We start from the raw sequence: 22,280 nt of genomic DNA on the forward strand, positions 1-22,280 counted from the left end.
GTATGAAATATGTGAAATACATATTCAGTAGTTTATTTACTAGTTAATACAGGAGAACTCTATAACCCAGGTGTATTTTATAATACTTCTAAAGTATCATTAGTTACAACCTCAGGTTGTAATAAAAACATTCATTAGCTTTCCTGGACTGATACAGAACAAGAACAAACCAAAACAACCTTCAATAAATGTATTTATTATATATGTGTCTCATTACTCTGTTTAAAATATTGTAAGTAGTTACCTTTAGTTAGTTAATCTTTCTTAGTTTTCAAAAGTTAAAACTTTGAGTTTTTACTGGAACCACTGAATATTATTGTTGAATGGCTCACACTTGAAAAAAGTCTTAGACTTGTCTAAAATACACAGGTTTCTCTGTCGATGAATTCAAAGAAATATATATCAACTACTTTTAAATCCAAGTTCTTCATAGACTGTATTTAATTTCTTTTAAGAAGCTTGACCATTTGTCCAGCTCCACAGTAACAACTGTCTGCAACGTATTTATACAATTCATGAAACATCCGTTGCACTGGAGACTACAGTAAGTCAGACTTTTTCCGGGCCCAAGGACTCTGTCTAGCCGAAACACAACTTTGCCTCTTGAAATCCACTTGCTGTTAAGGCTCCATGCAGGGACATCTGTCTGCAGAACTGCTTGGACTCAGCAGCTTACCAAAATAGTTTTTCCTTCAGTCCTAGAAACTCTAAACCACATTGTGGAGGCATATATCTACATTCATTCTGTGGTTAAAGCATTTAATAGCTTCTTACTGTTTCAGAAAAGACCATGGTTTGGAGGAAAAGAAACTTAATGAATTGCCAAGGAAAAAAACCTGTATTTTACTCTATTTTTCTAAATAAATGACCAAAATATTATCCATCAAAACAAGAGTGTTTCTGACAAATGCATACTAAATACTCTGTTGCATTTCCCCTTTCAGAAACTACGAGAAAACCTACCTTTAACAGATATTTGAAGATACGTAACATACAGAATATTTGCATTTTGATGTAACCCAACTCCTTTCACTTTCATTACAGCAAAAAAAAAAAAAATTGTTAAGATCAAAGCAATAGTTTTCAGCATACGTAAATAACAAGCTTAATAGATAACTCACAACATGAAAGATAACTAAATATTTACCAACAAATCCTGAACCAGAGCTTTCACATTACGGGACGTTTCTGGAGATGGTGAATTATGAGAAGCAAGTTTTATAAGGGTAGCTAAGAAGTTTTTGCATTTTTTCACATTCTCTTGCATTTCCTGCAAAAGCCAAAGAAAACAAATATCAGATCCACGCTATTTTCCAATCAGCATCAATGCATGCTCTGATCACTAGGAATAGGGAAAATGATAAAATCGTTCTAATTCAGGCAGGACATACTTGAAACAGCTCTGCAGCTATTTTACTATTGCTGCTAGTTACCTGACATTTTCTTTACTTCTTTATGTAACTGAACATCATACCTCACAAATACTAACAAAAAAAAAAAAATCAGTGAAGGAAATACTTAATATTTTACAGTCTGTTTTGATAAAAGTAACCTTAAATATGAGAAGTAACACAACAATTTATTGGAGATGCATTCTCCTTTGAGATGCCCAATGTACAAAGTTCCCCAAGCTATCTTAATTTGTTAAATTATTAATTCAGTATGGTTTTGTACAAAGCAGCTACAACAGTAAAATCAAATTAGAAATAGTCTTCAAACATCATCACATCTAATCTTTTCCTCATCAGCAGGAAAACACATGCTTTAATTTTTCAAGCCATTACTTTTATATGGTGTAATTACTCCGAGAAACAGAAATGTTACACTTCAGTGTAACCACAGTTTTGAGGTCCAGCAACATGATAATAATGAAGTCCATCGACTGAAGGCCTGACTGTTCTGTCTACAGAAACAGAATAGTTCTTTCGCTACTGACACATACATGGCAGGATGGGGAAAGCTGACCACAAGTGCTCTTCCTCCCTCTCAGAATTTGTATCCCATTTAGTTGAAATGAAGGGAAGGGTTTCTTGTTTGTAAAGTATTTGTTCCATCACAGAAAGCATGCTTGCATGAAGAAAACATTCTTTCTGCTTCTAAAGAGACCTTAGAAGTTCATAAAGTACTAAGAAAACGAAGTATCTAGTATTTTAAAACTTACCTGTGATACAACTGTAGTTCCAGGTACAGGAGAGCTTGGTATGACCTGGGGCTGTGCTGGTACTTGTGCTGTTGTATGAGGTGGAAGCGGCAGCCGAGGCTGACCCTGGTTTTGTGCTGAAGCTTGAGTTTGTCCACCGGTAATAACTGCAGGCTGTTGAGAAGCTGATGTTCCAGTTGCTACTGTTGTCTTGAATAAATTTTGAGCGCTTGTTGTAGCTACTGATACCTATGAATATTTTATATTGAAAAAACAGCTGATCATCTTCTTTTAATTCTTTTACTCAACCATAAAGTTCTTGAAAGCCTGACAAGAAAAACTTGTTTCCTTTCAAATACACCCTTACTGACAAAATAAAACCATTGACTTTACTCACTTACTATAACCCTAATTTTGTCACCCTTTACTGAACAGTGGAAGTCCTCATTTGAAGTTCTTTTTATTACAAAAATAAATGTACCACTAAAAAATGAGTTCCTATTATTCACCCCTTTAAGATGTTAACACCATGATGATGTTACTTCTGTAACTCAACTTTCTGTAAATCTGGCCCTTAATATAAACAAGTCAATTCCCAATGATTTGTGGTCATGTCATCAGGTTTACAGTTATCTATACCACAGTTACAGTGACAGCTCAGATCCAGATGACACAAATGCATTAACACAGCTTCCCAACAGCAGCAGCATATACGCTTTTGCACCAGCGCAAAGCCCTGGTGAACAAAACTGTCCTGGACCTAGCTGGGCCACACGCAAAGACCGTGCTGCACGCTCCTCAACCTTAGAAGGCTGGAAAGCTTATCAGGATGCACAGAGCACCACATACACACCCTGCCACCATCCAGTTCAGCTCTCATACTTTATCTGACCTAACATGCCACCCTTCCAAGTGCCAAAAAGTCTCAGGCAGACACACTGAAGGGGACGGCAGAAGCCAGAGAGCTCAGCCAGGCAGCACAACACACTGAGCCGGAGCTACCAGGACCTCCCTTCTCCAGCCTGACTGCGGAGCTTTGCTCTGCCTTGGGCACAGCTGCAGAACAAGCTGACCCAGGCACCTGCACTGTGATGCCACAGGTGATGCCACGGATCCTGCGGCACTGGTGACCACACAGCAGACACCACAGCTCTTGACAGGGGTCAAACATAGTGCAGCCTGTCCACCACTGAGATGGTATTTGTGAGTCCAGCTGATTTAAGTTTTTTCTTTAAAAAAAAAAAAAAGCTTAAAATTGAATCTATACTACCCCCAAATTTTTTATCATCTAGGAAACAGCAGAAAATAAGATCTAGGCTATCACTCAGCACGTGCATAACACAATCTGACTATACATTCATTATTAAATTCTGGGATTATGTTTGCGTAAAAACAAACATATGAACATTAAAATTCATTTTCGAAAAAACACGTAATTACCAACATCATTTTCTTCTCCCATCTTGTTCTTCTTACATTCTTACTACTTACTGTGGTATGTGAAAGAATAGAGCCTCCTGGCAGAGTCGCAGCAGACGTAGCACTGACAGGCGTAGCAGTTGATTGAACAACTTTGGCTTGCACTGGAAGTCCTAGGCGGACAGTAGATGTGGCTACAGAAGTTGGCTGCTAATAAAGGAAAAATACACATTTTATTTTTTTCCTCCACAGTAACTTGGTCTCCAAGACTTTTTAATAATAGTGATTACATGAATAATGATTATTAATGCTGCAAAAAAACCAAAACCAGTAATATGTTCTTAAATATATATTCACAAATAATGCAAACACGAGCTTTCTTATGTTGAATGATACGTTTGCAGTATTTCTCCTAAAAGCTATTCCTCATACAGATATGTGGAAAAGATTAGAAAAAATAGGATGTGACCTGCAAAAAAATGATGTTACATTGATGTATTAGTTCAGTTGTAATATTTACATGTCAGTATTCATCAATGTTTGAGTTTATAATTACCAGTAACACATATTGGTCATGTTGGTATTTACTGGCCTTTTCTAGTGCTTTTTCTTGAAGGGAATTAAAAAGGAGAGAAAATTCAGAGAGCAGAAAAATATTTTCAAAATAATTTCAGATTAAATTATACAGAAACTAACTTGCACAGAAATGAAGTCTAAGCATTTTGAGAACCTTTTTCATAGAATGCACACTCTGTAACCAGACAGCAACTGGAATGTTAAGTGCAGACAATGGAAAATGCCTGGCTTACAGCCTTTCACTCAGTAGCATACTTTACAACTCAGTAAATTTGCCTCATGCAGCAAACATATGAGTTGTTTTTGTAATTTACTTTAATTGGGAGAAAGATTGAAATCTCTTACCATCATATAAAACGACAAGATTTAGGAATAAAAAATGTCTCCAGGAAAGTTGTTATTTAATTCTACAGGAATGTAAATACCATTAGGGAAGAAATACATCACACAATATGGCAATTATGACAAAAAGAGAATGACCCATTATTAGAAATGGAGGCCCCACTGGTCTCTTGTAAGTTGCATTCCTAAGATTTGCATTCAAACACATACTAAGAAAAGATAAATTTTCTAAGGGGCTGAAGTAATAAATCACAGACAATATTGCTTCTCAAGATAAAATTAATTTTCCTTGATTTACATTTTAAGTTATATGTCTCTAATATTTTTACGAAGAATGGCTTTTTTAAGATTCTTACATTGTCTATTAAACCTACATAAAATACTTCTTGAAAGAACATCCACTATACTTAAGAGATCTCCAAAAGGAACAGAGGCCCAGGCAGGCATTCAAAGCCCCAAGCATTCCTTACCAATCAGTCCAGCAACATCATCTACTGGATATCAATCTTCTGTACTTGGGGGAAAAAAGGAAAAAAAATAAAAAATCTACCTGTCATCTGAACAAAACCTTTTTTTTGTTGTTTGGGTAGCTTTCAAAATTTTTAAAATCTTGACTAGGGATGTCTTCCCTACTGAAGACAGCCTGGAGGCAATAAACAACATCATCATGAATAGGTAGAACTGTCTGGTTTTTTGGAAGAAGGATCATATAAGCTTTTTCTGCTTTTAAATACCTTACCTCTTTTCTCCATTGTAAAGAAGATCACTTGCTTCAATTTCTTTGAAATACAGGTTGAATGAAACTATATTTACCTAGCGAATGTTTGCATTTAAATACATAAATACTGCGTATCTTGTTCATTTGCTTATAATCAGTGTTTCCAACCTAAAAATACAGCATGCCTCTGCTATCTGCCCCCTTCTTGTCAGTAAGTACTTCCAGAGGTGAGGATTTACAAAGCAAGCAGATAACCAGGCAAACTTCTGGCAGCTACTCAGTTCCAAGAAAGATCTGCAGCCAGAAATCTGCAAAGACATAGCTCAGACTGCTAGCTAGAGCAGCTAATAAATGCCCACAATTCATCACAGGAACATACTTCAAAACAAAACTGCATATAATTAAAATATAAAATTTCAGTATCATAACGGCATATTAACCAACTAAGTATGGAATACACTCCACACGTAGTATTCCACTGTGCCAGACCACAGGAGCAAACTGTGCAACATAAAGACTAAATTCACCCTGTTTTAAAAATCAATAGTGACAAAAGCCTTTGATACAAAATGGCAGTAAAATCTATTAATGTGTTGGATATGAAGAAAAAGCCTTACTACCAAAGAACTGCAAACAGTAGCTTACTAACATGGTTCCAAAACTCATAAATGTTAAAAAGGTAAGTATGAAATGAGTGGATGAGAAACATAACAAGGAACTAGCCTAAAGAAATTCCTAAGTATCATGGAAATGATCTTCAAATGACAGCTACAAGTTGCCAGAAGACACTATAAGGACTCCCAATACAAATACTTCAAGAACTGGTTAAAACTATTTAGAAACAAATAGCTGTGTGTTCTATGAAACAAAAGCTGTAAACAGATCTCATGAGAAATCCATCAAAAAGAAAACAAAAATGATCAACGTTATATAAAAAAAATCATAACCCAATGTGTCAAGCTCCTACTGGAACAATCTAAAAGAATTTATGGTGTTCTTTAAAGAAAAGCTTCTAAGGTTTGGTATGATGCTATTAAATTCCAAAATTACCAAGAGAGACTTAGAAAGGAATATATTTTCGACTGTAACTATGATTTTTCATTAGACACATCACATTTTTACACTTCCTAAATATATGAAAGTAATGTTTAAGACGCTTTTTTCCTGTACTCAGACATTAACAGGCAGGAAACTAGAACATGGATGAATACAGTATATAATCCCCTATCAGTCTCCATGGGGACACTTGAGAATGCTTAAGGTATCCTTTTGTGTACAGACTTGAGCTGGTTCTGTCCACACAGAGAGGTTAGAAATTGTAAGTGGAGCACAGCACAGTGCTACTGTGGAAATAAGGATTTCAAAACGGATCTGGCTCACGTCCAGCCAGCTTGGAAGGGAGATGTCCCAAGGTTCATTCTGCCTGCACATGTCATGCAGATAATGCAAGTGACGCCAGTTTCAGGGTGCAGCAAGTCACTTCCACAAAGGCAGTCACTGCACATTATAATTGTTCACGGAAGAAGTCAGTGTGGAATTGCTCTGCGTCCTGTAAATCCACTCCCTAAATAACACCTTAACTTTCCTACGTAGACCACCTCCCCAGAGCTCTGGACACATGAATAGAGAGGCAAAGCTCGAGGCATAAACAGGAGCGAATCGCATTGTACCTGCTGTGCACAAACAAGCTGCCTCTATATTTGAAGGAATATACAAGGCTGCATTTGAAAAAGCAGGCCACTTGAATATGGAGAAAATACGCCAAAATATCCAGGGATTATTTGTCACTGCCAAGGCAGGACTACACCAATTTTGGGGATTGCATTGTGTATTCACAGCTTTATAAAATCAACACAAATTTAAACTGCCACAAGTTAGTACACTGATGTATGTAAATCCTTGGAAACAGGTTTGTGGTATACTTGTATTTTGTACTATAGTACCACCTACTGATGAACACTCAGGGTACCAGCAACACAGTCCCTGCACTACAAAGCAAGAGAGCTTACTTTTGACAAGTATGTTACATATATCATTTCATGATCAGTCCAGTCAATAAGCTTGGCCACTACCACTCACAAAAGGAAGAGAGAAAATACACCAACAGCATCTAAACAAATGTTAACACAAAAGCAGGGGCAAGTTTATCATGATACACATCATGACAGCTCTTTCTGTGTCTTCCAATACACGGCTTCGCTAGGTAATGTGCAAAACTCAATTTTAGCAGAATATGACCTTTAAGTTTAGATTTAAATTTGCAAACTCTGAAATAAAACTCAATTTTATTATTAATCATTAATCTGGAAGACTTCTTATGAACAAAATAAGCCGTGCTAAGATGCCCTGATGCCTCAAACAACAAAAGACAGTGATTAACAAAGAGAAAAACTAAGGTGGGATCGCAGACACCAGCAGAAGCATAGGCTAAAGGTCAAATCTGGTAGCTCATTTTAGAGCAACTAATTTATACAACCTTTCCTACAAGCATGGCTGGTAGCTCTACCTAGTATTAAGGTATCAAAACACTCCCCACTACCAAACTCTGTTACTTAAACTCTGTTACTTTATTCTGATACTTAGAATTCGTTCAGTTTTCTGAAGAGTTCATGAGAAACTTCATATGCTTATTGACTGCCTCTCAATTCTTTTGGTTATAGTTCGTCTGGAACATGCACTTAAACATCAGTTGCAGAGCAATTTGTATGTCAGGAATTCGATTTTTTCACCCTGGTAAAAACATAGCCAAATTGAGCCAAAGTATTAACCCTTTAAAAACTTGACATGCGCACACAATTGCAGAAAATGACTGGAGGCGGAATCTCTAACAAGTCAGCCAACAGAGGCAGAACCTTCATTGCCACCACAGTTCTGGGACACCACAGCATCGCTGGAGTCAAGCATCAGAACCCAAAGCAGGGAGACACTGCTGTGTTCCTCATATTCGTGATGTCCCTCTTGGGTTCACAAACTAGAACAACAACAGGGGAGGAAGACACAGGACTGGGAGCAATTAGACAAGAGAGGCAGAGGAGCTTGGGGCCACCAAAGAAAACCTTCAGAAACCAGGGGTTCTAAGTCCAAAACCCCTACCTCTGAAGTCTCAGCTGTTGGTGTAAACAAATACCTATATAATCCACTATCAAAGTACTTTCTCATTCTCTGGTACAGTGGCTGGTCCATCTATAATCGCTAGGATCCATCCAAAGAATCTGGTGGATAAAAAGCAGCTGAATTTTGGCCCTACAATTAGGTTCTACCCCTGCCTCAACTGCTCAGTGCTTGTACTGCATGCAAATATAGATAATCTATAATCTATTGTAATCAATATTCTTATGCCATGTATTTATGAGTGGACAACTTGAAATGTGGGGTTTGTGACCAGGATTGGTCACGACTGCAACTGAAGACAATGAAGTCAAACTGAACACAAAAAATTAACCAGTATTTTTAATTCAATATTTAAAATAGAAATAATTAGGCTCTGTTTTCTACTTACAAGAAGGGGCTAATAATCTCCTTAACTGTATTGTTGAGAAAGTCGTTATAGGGATAAGCTTCACAAAAAAAACTGCTTGGTTATTAATTCCCACTTCAGAGGGGGGCTTAGATAATACACAGAAAATAAGCCTGAAGCAACCCACTGAACAGTGGAGAGAAAAAAAATATTACATAATTCTTCATTAATTAAGACTGTCCAGCCTACACACTGTAGAAATTAAAAATAACAGTAGTATGTGGTCATGCAGCATAATGCATATGCACATGGGAGCCACTATTAGATTGCTCAGGAACCTTCTTTATAGCATTTCCCGATCTTTGCATGTTTAATTTTATAGCCTTACTAATGTTTGAATGTTTTCTAATAAGTTTTAAAAGATATGTTAATGTTATAAAAATGTAAACAGTAGAATTTTTAAGTACTAGGACCTTATTACCTGCTTATACAGAAAAGATTCACTCACCATGAAGGAAAGGAAGGAAAATGGTTTTGTGGTTAAAGCATAGCCGAGACCACACATTTTTTGCTTTCTCTGGCCCTTCAACCTACCTGCCCTGCTAACACAAATGTCTTCTCCAGAATATTGCACAAGAAACCCAAAAACTGTCTATACAAAAGAAATAGTACGGAACAGCTTATTTGATCATAGAGGTAACGCACCTCAGCCAACAACAAAGATTTATCAATTTGCTTAAAATTTCTGCAAAAAGTAAAATAAGCATTTGTCAGAAAAGCAGAAAGGGTGTGGAAAAACGGTTTAAAAAAGCTCAATAAACAAGAAAAAAATTACGAACAGATGACATAAAAACACAAACACTGCTGAAAAGAGGCATAGTGTATTATCAGAACTACCTCAGATTTGAAGGGCTCTGCTTTAGCAAGAACAGCTTGTGAAACAGCAGCCAAGTTTAGAACTGCTCTCAACATCACACGTGATGGCAAAGACTAAGCTGCTGTCGTCTGCATCAAACATGTTTCATAGGAAAAATATAGCTACTTCCAGAGCAGGTGATTCAGCACTTTTCACAAGTTCAAAAGACTTTATTTTTCATTTTTAAAAAGGATGGTAAAGTGAAACTTAACAGAAAGTGAATGTCAAAACACAGAAAACAAATCAGTAAAGTTTATATCATGAACTTGAAATTCTGAAGAGTAGAAGTCAGAAAGATGCCTAAAGCAAGAGAAAACAAAGCTAGAAAAGAATTTTCATTTTCTTCAAATTACATCCATATATATTGATTGGACTATTTATGCAATGAAAAGAAAACTCAAGTGATTGGTAATCATACTCATAGCAGAAGAATTGTTAAGTAGCCCACTTATGTGCCTAAATATTTGGACTAAACCATCAAACTTTACACATAACTTTACCTTTTCTGATTGCTAAAAATATACAAAGCAACGTAATACTGGAAAACACATTTTGAATCAAACTTGAAACAAAAGCATTAGTAAACTCTAAGACCAAATTCACTTTCAGCAGCAGTCTCATGAAAATTCCAACAGACACTATTTCACCTAAGTTCCGATAACAGATACTCCATAATAAAATACTATGGGCCAGGCTAACATTGGTCTTTCCTGTATGATACTCACTTTATATTCTTGGCGTACAGCAGCACGTTAATTTTGTAAAATAAAATAATTTTAAAAGTAATTTAAAATAAGTAACTTGTTTTTTGCTTTTTGGTTATGATCGTAAACCCAACTGGTTATTAAGATACTGAAACCAGCAAACAAAATCTGCATCAAAAGCAGGAAAAGCCATAAACTGTACAAATGAAAAATGTAGATAAACAAAAGAAACTCACCAAAGAAAAACTAGATGGCAGCACCTACCTATTTTTCATCATTTCACAAGCGTAAGCTTCAAAACAAGATATGGAGGCAAAAATTTAATGCAATCTAAGTAATCAGTTCTAAAAGACTTCTGAATTTACTTATCTCTTATAGTAATACAAGCAAACCCACGCTTATTTGACCTGCTTGTAAAACAAAATTTTTCTAAGATCAACTGAAGTTACATCAAATTATAGCTTGTTTCCTAAAAATCCTGTACTTTAACTAAGATCCTATAGCAGATAGGATTTTGGCAACATTAATCACTTTTTAATATTCAGCTAAAACTAAAGTCAATCAAAAACTAAAAGGAAACTAGAACCATGAAGAAAAAGAAAATTGTTCAATTAAAATTATGCACAGTTAACTCAAACCAATGTTTGCTTTAAACATCCCAATCTTTTTTATTTCATTAAATATGTTTTTTCAAACAAGCATGTTATCACCGGAAAGGTATTCACAGTACAACAAAATTGCGCTTCTTAACGCATCAAAAGATGATTATAATCTTCCGTAAGACTGAGTACTTCCATATAAAAAATAGGATGCCTATTTTAAAAAGTCAAGCCTCTGGTAGCTGCACCAAAAGCATGAATTTATATTCACAATCTGAAAAATGTTTTGTTTTTATATACCTGAATATTTTGCAATATTTTTTCCCTAAAAACCTGTAGTATTTCCCCATTACAGTTCTCCACGATCTTGTAATTAGACCTAACCTAAAACTATTTTATGGTACAATTGTACCTCTTTGTGCTTTTCTTGAATATGTTACTTAAAGCAAACAGAAAGACTGTAAATGGAAACGATCATTAAAATGTCAAGTACATCTTCCTATTACAGGTACTTCTCTCAATTACTGCTTTCTCTGTACTCTTCTCCGACTTTCATATTCTGATTCTTCTGACTGAATCCATTTCACTACTTCCGACTCTGTGCTTCAGACACTGTACATCCTTTTGGGACACACTGCCATGCTCCGGAGCCTTTGAGCTTGGCATTAAACTGATCAGAATTGAGACCCTTCCTACAAGGTATTTGCTTATCCTGATGAGCCAGTTTTCCAGAATTCCACTAGGAATTGAAAACAAGCAGATTTTATTCATACTTTACACTGCAGCAATTGAGAGGAACGTAAGTAAACGTCTAATCAAAGATTACCCCACCTAAGAGTTGAGAAAAGAACCCAAGTCTTCCTTTCAAAATAGATTTGCCTATCTTCTTCCAAGAATCTAACACAAAATTGTCCCCAAAGCTGTACTACATTTGCTTACATTCCCTACTCCTAAAAGCTGCAAAAAATGAGACAAAGGTATTAACAAAGAATACAAGTCAAACAATAACTTAAATAGCAAAGCCAAGCACTCAAAATGTAAGAAACATCAGATTTAAGTTTGCTGTGCAACATCAATTGTGTGCCTTGATTGCCTAGCTGAAGCTTTTATCTTCGTGCATTTATCATGCAAAGACTGTAATACACTGCACATGTACAGAAGAGATTAATGTAGGATGAACGGAAGTTATGTATCTTAATCTTTGTGAACTTTTGTGTTTGGCACTGCAATCAAAATACATATATTTTTTACCTTGGGAAGGGAAGAGGGATGATACAGATATCTGACTTCTGACCCTTCAGCAATGCAACATGTAAGGATAAAGCCACTGTCTTCAAGGAAAACATTATCCTAAGCCCATATACTAAATCCTAAGGGAAAACAGACTACGCTTTCTCTATTTCAGCAGCTTCCGTTGTTCCTAGAGAAAGCTGGCTCCTTCCTCACACACTGTCCAGGATCTAAGCCCATCTACTGAAGCTAGAGGGATTTTCATGGGAAATCTGATTCGTTTTCCTCCCAAATAACTGAGAGAAGATGTATCAAATGATGGCTCTGGGATATGGAAAGAAAATCTTGTTATACTACCAGGCTGCAGAAGCAGTTTAGTATCTGGACAGCTCTGGATGTATTGATCAAGTCAATCCCATTTAAGAACATTTAAAACGTTTCCTTATTTTCCCCTCCTCCTCTTCTGAGAGTGAAGGAGAAATTACTTAGTTGTCGAGGGGAGAGATTCAAAGAGCTTTCAAATTTAGATGAACACTTTTGTAATTTTTCAGACGATCTTTCTTGTAATTTTTAAAAAGGTAAGTCATAATTCATTTTATATTCTCCAGTTATCACTCTCAACACGCCTTAATGAGTTGCCAAAAGTAACTGCCAGCTTTTGCAATTCCTTTGGCATGTTATTTAACAACCTGCGTTTCACATCTAACTACATAGCTCATAACACACTTTCTTAACACGGTAATTATTTAAAGTGTATACACAAATTAAGTGTAACACTGAAAACAATTACTTAGCTGAGTAACTTGCGACACTTGACAGTAGCTAAAAATTAGGACAATCTGAAGAAAAGCAACCATAATACCTATAAACCACGAAAGCTATGGCTCTTCTGAGATAGATCAGACGTTCTTCACAGTGGGATACTATTTCCTGGAATGCTTATGGTACACTGCTAATTTCCACCTGCATAGACTTTCTACATAGGTAAAAACACAAACTTAGTGACTGAAATACATCACTAAATTCTACATATTTAAAGCACCTTGCATTTTAATCCAACTAAAGCTATCTTAAAATAAGTGAATAAAAACATAGTAGTAACTTTAACGAGCTCTGCACAGTAAAATAACAATCATTTCACTAACATATTAGAGAGAGGTATTTGATGTTCTAGAGGTTAAAACCACATAGCCGGCAACGTTCATCAATCTTGCAAAATATTTCACAGGACTCAAGCAATTATGTTTATATTCTGAGCTCATGGCACACACAATTTTTCTGTGTTTCAGCCACAGTGGAGACTAGGACTCCTGAGTATTACGTTTTTATGTCTATAAAGTATAAGACTCTATTTTCCATACATTTTAAATTTCTACTGAAAATTTTAATTGACAGAATTTAGCTGACACATCAGAATTTGATTCTGAAAAAAAAGTTTAATTATAAACTAACTGAAAAAATTATTTTTCAGTACACACAATTTCCTGTACTTTAGAACTTGATCCTCCTTCTTGATTAGTCATAATGACTACTCAAACAAATAACTGACACTTCTAAAACCTTAGCACAATATTTGTCATGGGACATTTGCCCCAGAAAACCAATGCATAGTCTCTGGTTATAAACCATCCACCTAATGAAACAGAAGTCTAGTGTCTAGTTCTGATATGATAAACCTTTAGAATTGAAACCTTTACACTCTGGTTTTAAAAGGCTGTCAACCATCATTTTTAAAGAACACTGTAAGGTCAAACATACATAAAACATAAGCACTGTAAAAATGAAAGAAGAGTCTGCAGACCACATGCAGAGACATGGAAGTTCAATATACATTTCCCAAGGACAATATTAATTACTTCTTATCCTTGTTAATTACAACAAATAAAGAAATGATGCAGTACAGTTTGGGCAGCTACCATAAAGATCTTTCAAGAGAGGTGAATCCTGACAAGCTACAATACCATTATTCCAATCCCGCCACACTAAAATAATCAAACTTTTGCATCTTCTAGGACATTTATCATTCATAAGGCCTTGCTGGTTTTCTCAATTCTGAACCAGCTTATTAGCACTAACAAGTGCAAAGGAATACCTATAATGCTGTGGGGTATTTACCTGGGCAGAACTCTGCACAAAAACAACTGCATCTTTCTAATACCTGAACTCCTTCAGATTTTAAACATCTCTACAAATACATGAACATGCAGTATCCTCACAGGTTTATTTTTATATAAATCCAGCAAGTCAGATTATACTCTTTCTGCAACCTTAACTGCTTCATATAACTAGAGAACAGCTGCCTGAGGCCAACATATCAACTCCCAACATTTGCTGTGCACACATCTTAAGAATGACTTTGGGATCCAAACTCCAGTCTTCTAATAAAGACTGAACACACACAGCCAAGCAGTCAGCCTACATTTTTTTATGCTTCCTAAGATTCCATGTACAGTAAAGGTATATTCCTCAAATGTTTTGAAACTACAGACAATTTGTTAATATTTAATTTGCTATGAATGTTTCCACTCTGAATTTTAATTCTGTATGCTGGCCACAGCAGTTAAAGTTACATGAAAACTAACAATAGGAAACAGAAACAGCTAAAACAAACTCATTCTAACAGACTGAGATCATATTCTTGGTACAGTCCCACCCCACAAGTTCTGTTTTGCATTTATGCTATGCACTTGTCTCAGGATCCATTGCTAGAATGTGTGCTATACAGTCCCTTGTAGTCACTACTAAAGAACTGATTGTACTTACTTACAAAGAAAGCCCCAAACAACCAGAGACAGACATACAAACTGAAAAGAAGACTTTGTCTGGATTTTTGTTGTCGTCAAACTAGTCAAAAAAATCTCGAAATTATCACAGGCTTATCTCTGTGCTTATTTTTCCTGAAATACATTTATCTTTGAAGGCTTCTACAAGTCATCTTAGTCTTCCAGATATCACAAATGTAAACATTAAATGGCTGCCTTTTCTGCAAAGAGTTCTTTCATGAATTCCATCCAATACTGCACTTATCTCTATTCTGAGAGCATAAAGTTCTTCAAGTGTTTCCAGGCTTTTATTTGTGTCTTTCCTGAGATACATAGATTCCATTGAGCTACAATCTTTTTAGTGACACTCATTTCTAAAACCTACGTTCTAGCTGGCTACTCTGTGTTTTAGATTGCCCATTAACTACCTTAAACTCTGCCCATTATTATTATGGCACAGCTGCCCTGTACTAACATCCGAAGATGTTTGCCCCTACACTTTAGTAAGACAGTTCAGCTCTAGCCCCAAATAGCCCGAAGTTAAACAGCCTCCCTACAAAATTTTAAACCAATGCAGCCTACCAAGTAATTTAAAAAACAATACACCTTCACCCTTGAAAATAAATCAGTTCCGAGCTGAAATAAACACACTCCACTGAAGAGTCTGGGGTAGGAAAGCACACTATCCTGTCAATCCATATAAAAAAGGAAATGTAGTCATAAGACAGATAAAACTTTAAGCGTAGACAGATCACACCCAGAGGTGAATCAAAGGAATCAAACCTTTCTTTTGAATAAAGTATATTAGACAAGTTAATTATTGCAAATCCTTGTATTGAATGTGCTTGGCTTTTTCTTTTCTTATTTCTAGTGAAATCTAGCTATCCTGTGCATCCATTCAGCATGCTGGGATATCACAGTGTTTCTGATTCAGAGGAACAAGGGGCACTTACTGAAGCAGTGGTATACAGCCCAAACTAAGTTCTGGCTAAGACTGAGCCTTCTAGCCTCCAATAATCTCACAGTCTAAACAAGGTCTTGAGAGACTCAAGTAGATTTTTTCTGAAATACAAAAAAAATTCCTAGGCCTCAGAAAATAAACTGCATTTGAATAAGTAATTCCTGTTTTCACAACAAAAAGAGGAGGAAAGCACATTTGCAAAAACATACGAGCTAATAACGTGTAAGACAGAGGAAAACGTAATGCACAAAAGTAAAGTGAAACCAAGGCAGACATACCTGAGTTGTTGATAGGCGAAAAACAGGGCCAGTTGTGGGCACTGAAAGTCTAGGTGAAATGCTGGTAGGACCTTGTCCCTGCGTTTGTACTTGAGCCTGCATTTGAGCCTGTGCTAGAGCCTGCTGAGGCACCATTACAAGCTGTCCAGCATCCGTGCGCACCAGGACCATACCTAATGAGAACAAAGTAACAATAACTATAGAATAAAGAATAACATGAAGAATAATGTATAAAGAACTAAGTACAGAATAAAATTCATGTATGTCACTGTACATTTTTCTTTATACCGTATCTTTCTTTTTTATGCTGGTGTAACATGAGATTTTATTTCAAAGGAGAAAAGAAGCCCCTACCAGCAGACAAAAACTAATACCCAATTCAGTATGGAATTCAAATAACTGCAGTTTACGGATAAGAGTGATGAAAGAAACGGTCACTTGAGTGTATAGGTGTACAGCGACTTTCAGCAGTCTACCCAGGGTCAACAGAAGAAAATGAGAAAGAAATATTCATTAGAAGTAAACTATAATGACAGTTCAGTAGCTGAGAACAGAATTCAGCATGAACATACCAGGGACAATGACGTGAGAGCTTTACTAAAACAACAGCTTTAGGGGATGTGTACATGCAACCATTAGGCCAGACACATTTCTGAGTATACGATATTTGAGATTTAGTTAATTGCTGAGCATTAACACATGGATTTATCTGGCACCCACCATCACCGTATTGGGAAGCACTACCTGTGGTTTAGACATCAAGAAAAAATGTCGTCATATCCAGAGACCCAACACAACTACTCCTCAGCACAAAATGATACAAGTGCAGATATTTTAGGAAAACACCAAAGGAACTGTTTTCAAATTAACAGAATACTTGGCAAGTGTTTTCTAAGACTTTCTGGAAGTCAATGATAATACTTTCAGATTATTTTCTAGTAACACATTTAACAAATAGAGGCCTTCTTTGCAATGCAGCCAGTGCCATCAAGTTTTGCCTTAAGTATAACTGGCCTAAGTTTTCCACAATCAACAGGATAAAAAAGGGGAGACAACAGTTAAGTTGGTCCCTGGATCATCTGGAGCTTCACACTTATTCAAGATCACTGCACAGCATGTGATGTGCTTCCTCTAGTTCCCTCAGAATTAACCTGCACTTCCCCAGCCCGATTATTTTACAAGAGTTTCCCAGTTAGTTCCAGAATACATTTTAGTAATTTAACCTAGATAGGATACAACGGAGGATACAATGGGTCTATAAACAGAAAAACATCTTGCCTGTAACTACTGGAGAAGGAAAAAATAAGGATCTAGTAAGTCAACTTTTATTCTGTTGATAAAGTCAGTAGATGTTGCTTCTGCAACTTATCTCTATGTGCAAATTGCTTCATATATATTTTTTAACTTTTCAAGGGAAAATAAAGAAGGTAAAAGCTTACATCCACTTCTGATTATTAGCTTCCCAGAAAAAAAAAAACAAAAACAACTCAGTAAATGGACGCGGTTTGCAACATATCACGAGGATAAAGAAATGTGAACAGTATTATATCAAGTAAGTAACAAATTTCAAAAGTACCTTATACCAAGAAAGTCTTTATTTCAGTGTCCGACATAGAAATACAAATCCCAATCCTGGGATGAACACGAGTGAACTGCAGCACCAATAAAAGCCCTCACTCACGTAGCCTTAGGTGCTCCCAGCCAACCGTCACCGCTAAAAGCGCAAAGAGAAGGCAAATTTCTGCCACTACAAACTAAAGACTTGTGGAAATCAAGCTTTAAGGTAAAAGGCATAGAGACCTACAGCAAGGACCACATCTAAAAAGCATGATCCTAACTCTCTTTCAAAGCCCAGAGAGTAATTTTTAAAAGAGTTGAGGCGGAAAAAAAGAAAAACAACAACTAACCATAGAAAAGATAGCATTTTAGGTTCACTAGCCCTTCAAGCACCAAACCTCAGGGTTTAGATTTGTAGAAAATTCTGTAAGCAGATGATGTATTTGATATATGCCATACCTAAACCACCTGGACACACAAAAATTAGTGCATTGCCAACTGGCCAAACAGGTATCACTTCTCTGATTATGCTGTGAACCTTATATAAAAATCCTCATAGGATAATGCCTACCATGCATTAAAAAATACAGGCTCTGTTTGCATTACACCGATTCACAGGTGTTTTGTTAATTTACTTCCCAATTTTCTAAAACTCATTTTGAATTAAAAAAAAAGATTGAGTGGCATGGACAAATTAATTGCAACACATGCCACACAGTTTCAATAAAAGTTGCAGACATAATTCCCATTATAGATGCATAAATGTTCACATATTAATGTTATGTTTTAATTCAGTTTGGAGGACTTTAAAGTTCTCTTACTGAACAATATGTACAAAATAGAATCTGGTTAAATTATGAGATTAATTTTTCCTTACTGTCAGCCACATAAAGATGAAACATACAACTTATGAGTATTATATGCTAAAATAACCTGTTCTCAAAAACTGACTCTAAATTTCTGCTTTAAACAGAAGTTTAAAATATGGGAGTTTCAAAATTAATTATAAATGATCCACTAATTTAAAGAGCAAAACCTCAAAAATAGCATTTTATTTTCTGCATATCTTCATCTTGGAATACACTATCTTCATGTTTATGCAAATTTAATGGATTTCAAACAATCTTGTAATAAAATAAAATTATAACTTTCCACAATACTACTTCCATAACATTTTCTAAACCGCAGACCAGATTTCTTTTAAGGACTCTGTTTTCCTCTTGTTTGAAAATTAAGTAGCAGAACAAAGTATTGACACGATAAGCTTCAGAAACTGCACGCAAAGCTATGATACATATTATCATATGCATATATTAATTATCAAACAGGTTAACAATAGGAAATCGAAGGCTAAAGGCACTAATAGGGTCTGAATGGCAACCTCTTATCTGTTTTAAGTTAGTTAGGTCTTCATGAAACCACTGAGCTTTATGTGGTTGGAGCATTAGAATTTGCACCAGGAGTTCCATAAACTATGGCCAAAGACACAACTACTAGAAGTCCACTTAGAAGCAAGCTTCTATACCACCATATTTTTGCTCCACTTAGCTAATAAACGTCAAATATTTTAAGAAATACAGTGGAAGAAGTTATTTCGGGCTACATCCATAGCTCCACATATTATTCAACTATTGATATTGATAGCAAAGAAATAAAAAATTAGTTCAAATGTTAAATCATCTCCTAAATCAAGAAGGCACAAAGTTACCAACTTTTTGCAACATAAAAATCTAAGTAGGGGACGACAGAACCCTTCAAAATTTCAGGTGAGACAATATACAGTTAGAGTAGGAATCACTAGGATGAAGGGATGCTGGTTTGGTTAGCTAGCAACCTTCCTGAACTTACGCTTTTAGTAATGAAACTTAAGAAACTAAAAGGAGAACGAACAGGACGCAACGGTTACTTCAGAGTTAGAAATAAAATCCAGCGATGTAAAGACTGCCCAGACGCAGCGGAGAACGGCACCGTCCCTCTCACTGAAATGAAACGTTTTCGATTAAATGACACAACTCGGTCTGTACCTCGCCACCTGGTCCGCGGCAGAAGACACTCTCTGAAGAAGGAAAACTTTTCAAGACTATCAAGAGTCAAGCAGAAAACAGAGTCCTTCGAAACACACATAAAATTATTCCAACAGCCCAGCTTTTTACCCCGCGCACAACTGCTCGCTACACCATTACCAAATAACTTACCGTGACCGGCGCTCTCTCCCTAGGACGAAACAAGTAACTCATCAACCAACAGTCATAATTACTGCGCGTTAGCAACCGGCCCGCACCAATTACATCCTCATTAGCGGCAGCCCGTCGGTCGGACGTCGCCCTCAGACAGGTGCCTCCTCTTTTGTTTCCATCACGTCGGGCAGCGGGAAGGCGACAACTTGGGGGGGGGGGGGGGGGGGAACCCTCAGCCGAGACAACAGGGCGAGAGGGAGCGGCGAGCCGGCGGCTGCCGCGGTTCCACTTACCGGGCGGGATGGTGAAGCCGGGGGGCAGCTGGATGGTGGTCTGCTGAGGCGGCCTCACGATCAGCTGGGGGGCCACGATCCTGGGGGCAGCGCCCAGCGCCGGCCGGGGCGACAGGGCCTGGGGGGCGGCGGGGGCGACGGGGAGGGCAGCGCCCGCCTTGGCGAGGCCCGCCGCGCTGACCGCCGGCTTGGGCGCGGCGCCGGGGGCCGCGGCAGCGGGGGCCGGCGGGGCGCAGTTGGCGACCGAGCCCTGTCCCGGCGGGGCGGCGGCGGCGGCGGGCGCGGGGCTGGCGGAGTTACTGAGTGCGTTTACTGCGGGGAGCGGGCCGAGCGCGGGCTTGGTCTGCGCCGCGGCGGCGTCGGCTCTGCCGTGGCTGCTGACTGGTGGGACTGCCGCCGGCCGGCCCCCGGCGCCCTCCCCGTTGGGCGCCGCCTCGCCGGGGAGCGGCGCGGTCGCGGCGGCGGCGCCCTCCGCCGCCCCCGCCGCTCCGCCGCCCCCCGCCGGGGTCCCGCTCCCCCCCGCGGCGGCCGCGGCCTCGGCGCGCTGCGGCGGCGCGCCGTCGGCGGCGGGCGGGCTGCCGCCGGGGCTGGGGCTCCCCGCGTCCCGGGCAGCGGCGCCGGCAGCCACATGGTTGTTGACAGGCTGGGCAGGGGCGCCGGCGGGCGGGGGGGCGGCGGGCTGCGGCGGGGCAGGGGCGGCGGGCGCGCCGGGGCTGCCGCCGCCGCCGCCGCCGAGGAGAGCCGCTCCATGTGATTGCTGCACACTACTACTGTTTACACTCACTCCCCTCCCTGCCGCCGCCGCTGCCGCCGCCGCCGCCGCTGCCGCCGCCGGGGGGGACGGGGAGGGGAGCGGCCCCTGGGCAGGGGCTCGGCTCTCCGCGGCTCCGGGGCACCCCGCCGCCTCCTCTGCCCCGGGAGCGGGAGGAGGCGCGGGATGCCCTTGCTGCTGCCGGACGGGGCTGCTGCCCCCCGCTAGGCTCCCCTGGTGCTGCTGCTGCGGCTGCTGCTGCTGGGACGGGGCGGAGGTCCTGGGCGGGGGCGCCTCGGCGGAGCCCCGGCCGCCGGCCAGCTGCGATTCCAAGGAGCCCACCAGGTCGCTGACCGCCTTCTCGTCCACCTCCTCGGAGAAGAGCAGCATCTCTTCCAGGGGGTCCGAGGCGCCCGCCGCCATCTTGCGCTGAGCTGGGAGCCGGCCGCGCAGCGCGCAGGCGCGCCGGCCTCTGCCGCGCGCGAGGCATTCTGGGAGGGGCCGGCTTCCTCCTCCCCCGACGCGGGGCGGGGCGGGGCGGGGCGGGGCGGGGCGGGGCGCGCCGCTGGCGGGCGTCCGGCGGGGCCGCGGTCGCCGCCTCCGCGTTCTCCCGGGCGCGGTGGGATCCGCAGCGCTCCGCGGGCTCTGGGCGGCCTGGCCGGTCTGGGCGAGGGACGGCGACGTGAGGGAGAGGGCCGGGGGCGTTAGTGAGAGGGCGGCAGGCTGCGCCCCGCGAAGCCGAGGGGTGACAGCGTGTCCGGGCAGGTGCCGTAGCGGGGCCCGGGGTGTAGGAGCCATTAATCCTGTCTGCAAGGACTTCTGGCAGGGAGCTGCGTGGCACGGAGAAGGCCTGGTACCGAGGGTTGGGAATTGAAGCGTCATGCAACCGTGTTATCTTCTGGTAGCGAAGCTGCCCTAACCGTAAAGGCTCTTTGCCCTCACGTCGTGCCCGGCGAGGGCAGTTGCAGCCCGCGCAATTTTCTTCATGCTTGGGGAGAAGCGAAAGCGCGGGTGCAGTGGGCCGCAGCGGCTCAGCCGCCTCGCGCCCTAACTCCTTCAAAGGAGGGAGCTTCAAGGGCTGCTGAAGCCGTGAGGCGTCCGAAGAGGGACGCAGAGTACCTGCGGTCACGTTTGCGCTGTTGTGTCTGCTTTAGAGTTTTAGACATTCGTGTCCAAAGCTGCTGCTTTACCTAGACGGGAATGGTTGCAGTAACACAATTTCCTAATGTGGACACTGCTAACAGAAGACTTGTAAAACAAAAATAAGATTCCTGGCGTCACCACAGCAGCTCTCTGGCATACTGTGTTCCCGCGGCATCCCCACAGGAAACCTGAGGTAGTTTATGTTGTTACTAACACTTCTGCCGTTGCACTCCTGTACACCCTTTCCCCGTCAATGC

The 22,280-nt window shown here is 40.1% G+C and overlaps 1 protein-coding gene across 9 annotated transcripts in view; it reads right to left on the reverse strand.

Moving 5' to 3' along the window:
- The window catches only part of LOC148051043 (transcription initiation factor TFIID subunit 4-like), a 150,731-nt gene extending 129,377 nt beyond the window's left edge, over positions 1 to 21,354 (reverse strand). For 8 of the 9 annotated variants that reach the window (XR_015700319.1, XM_087738688.1, XM_087738686.1 and 5 more), the window contains exons 1-5: positions 20,130 to 21,354; positions 16,103 to 16,275; positions 3,632 to 3,769; positions 2,162 to 2,389; positions 1,148 to 1,270 (exon numbers count right to left, since the gene is read on the reverse strand). Coding sequence is in view for 8 of the 9 variants with exons in the window: in XM_087738688.1 (XP_087594814.1) it covers positions 1,148 to 1,270; positions 2,162 to 2,389; positions 3,632 to 3,769; positions 16,103 to 16,275; positions 20,130 to 21,303 (1,836 nt within the window). In the remaining variant the exon portion in view is untranslated. The remainder of the gene's footprint in view (positions 1 to 1,147; positions 1,271 to 2,161; positions 2,390 to 3,631; positions 3,770 to 16,102; positions 16,276 to 20,129) is intronic. The other variant, XM_087738685.1, reaches the window with a different exon arrangement.
- Positions 21,355 to 22,280: the final 926 nt, after the last annotated feature.

This window comes from Nipponia nippon, unplaced genomic scaffold (assembly GCF_047370975.1).
Source record: "Nipponia nippon isolate SJK-2023a ecotype South Korea unplaced genomic scaffold, ASM4737097v1 scaffold_7, whole genome shotgun sequence".
In the NCBI taxonomy this organism is placed as follows: Eukaryota; Metazoa; Chordata; class Aves; order Pelecaniformes; family Threskiornithidae; genus Nipponia; species Nipponia nippon.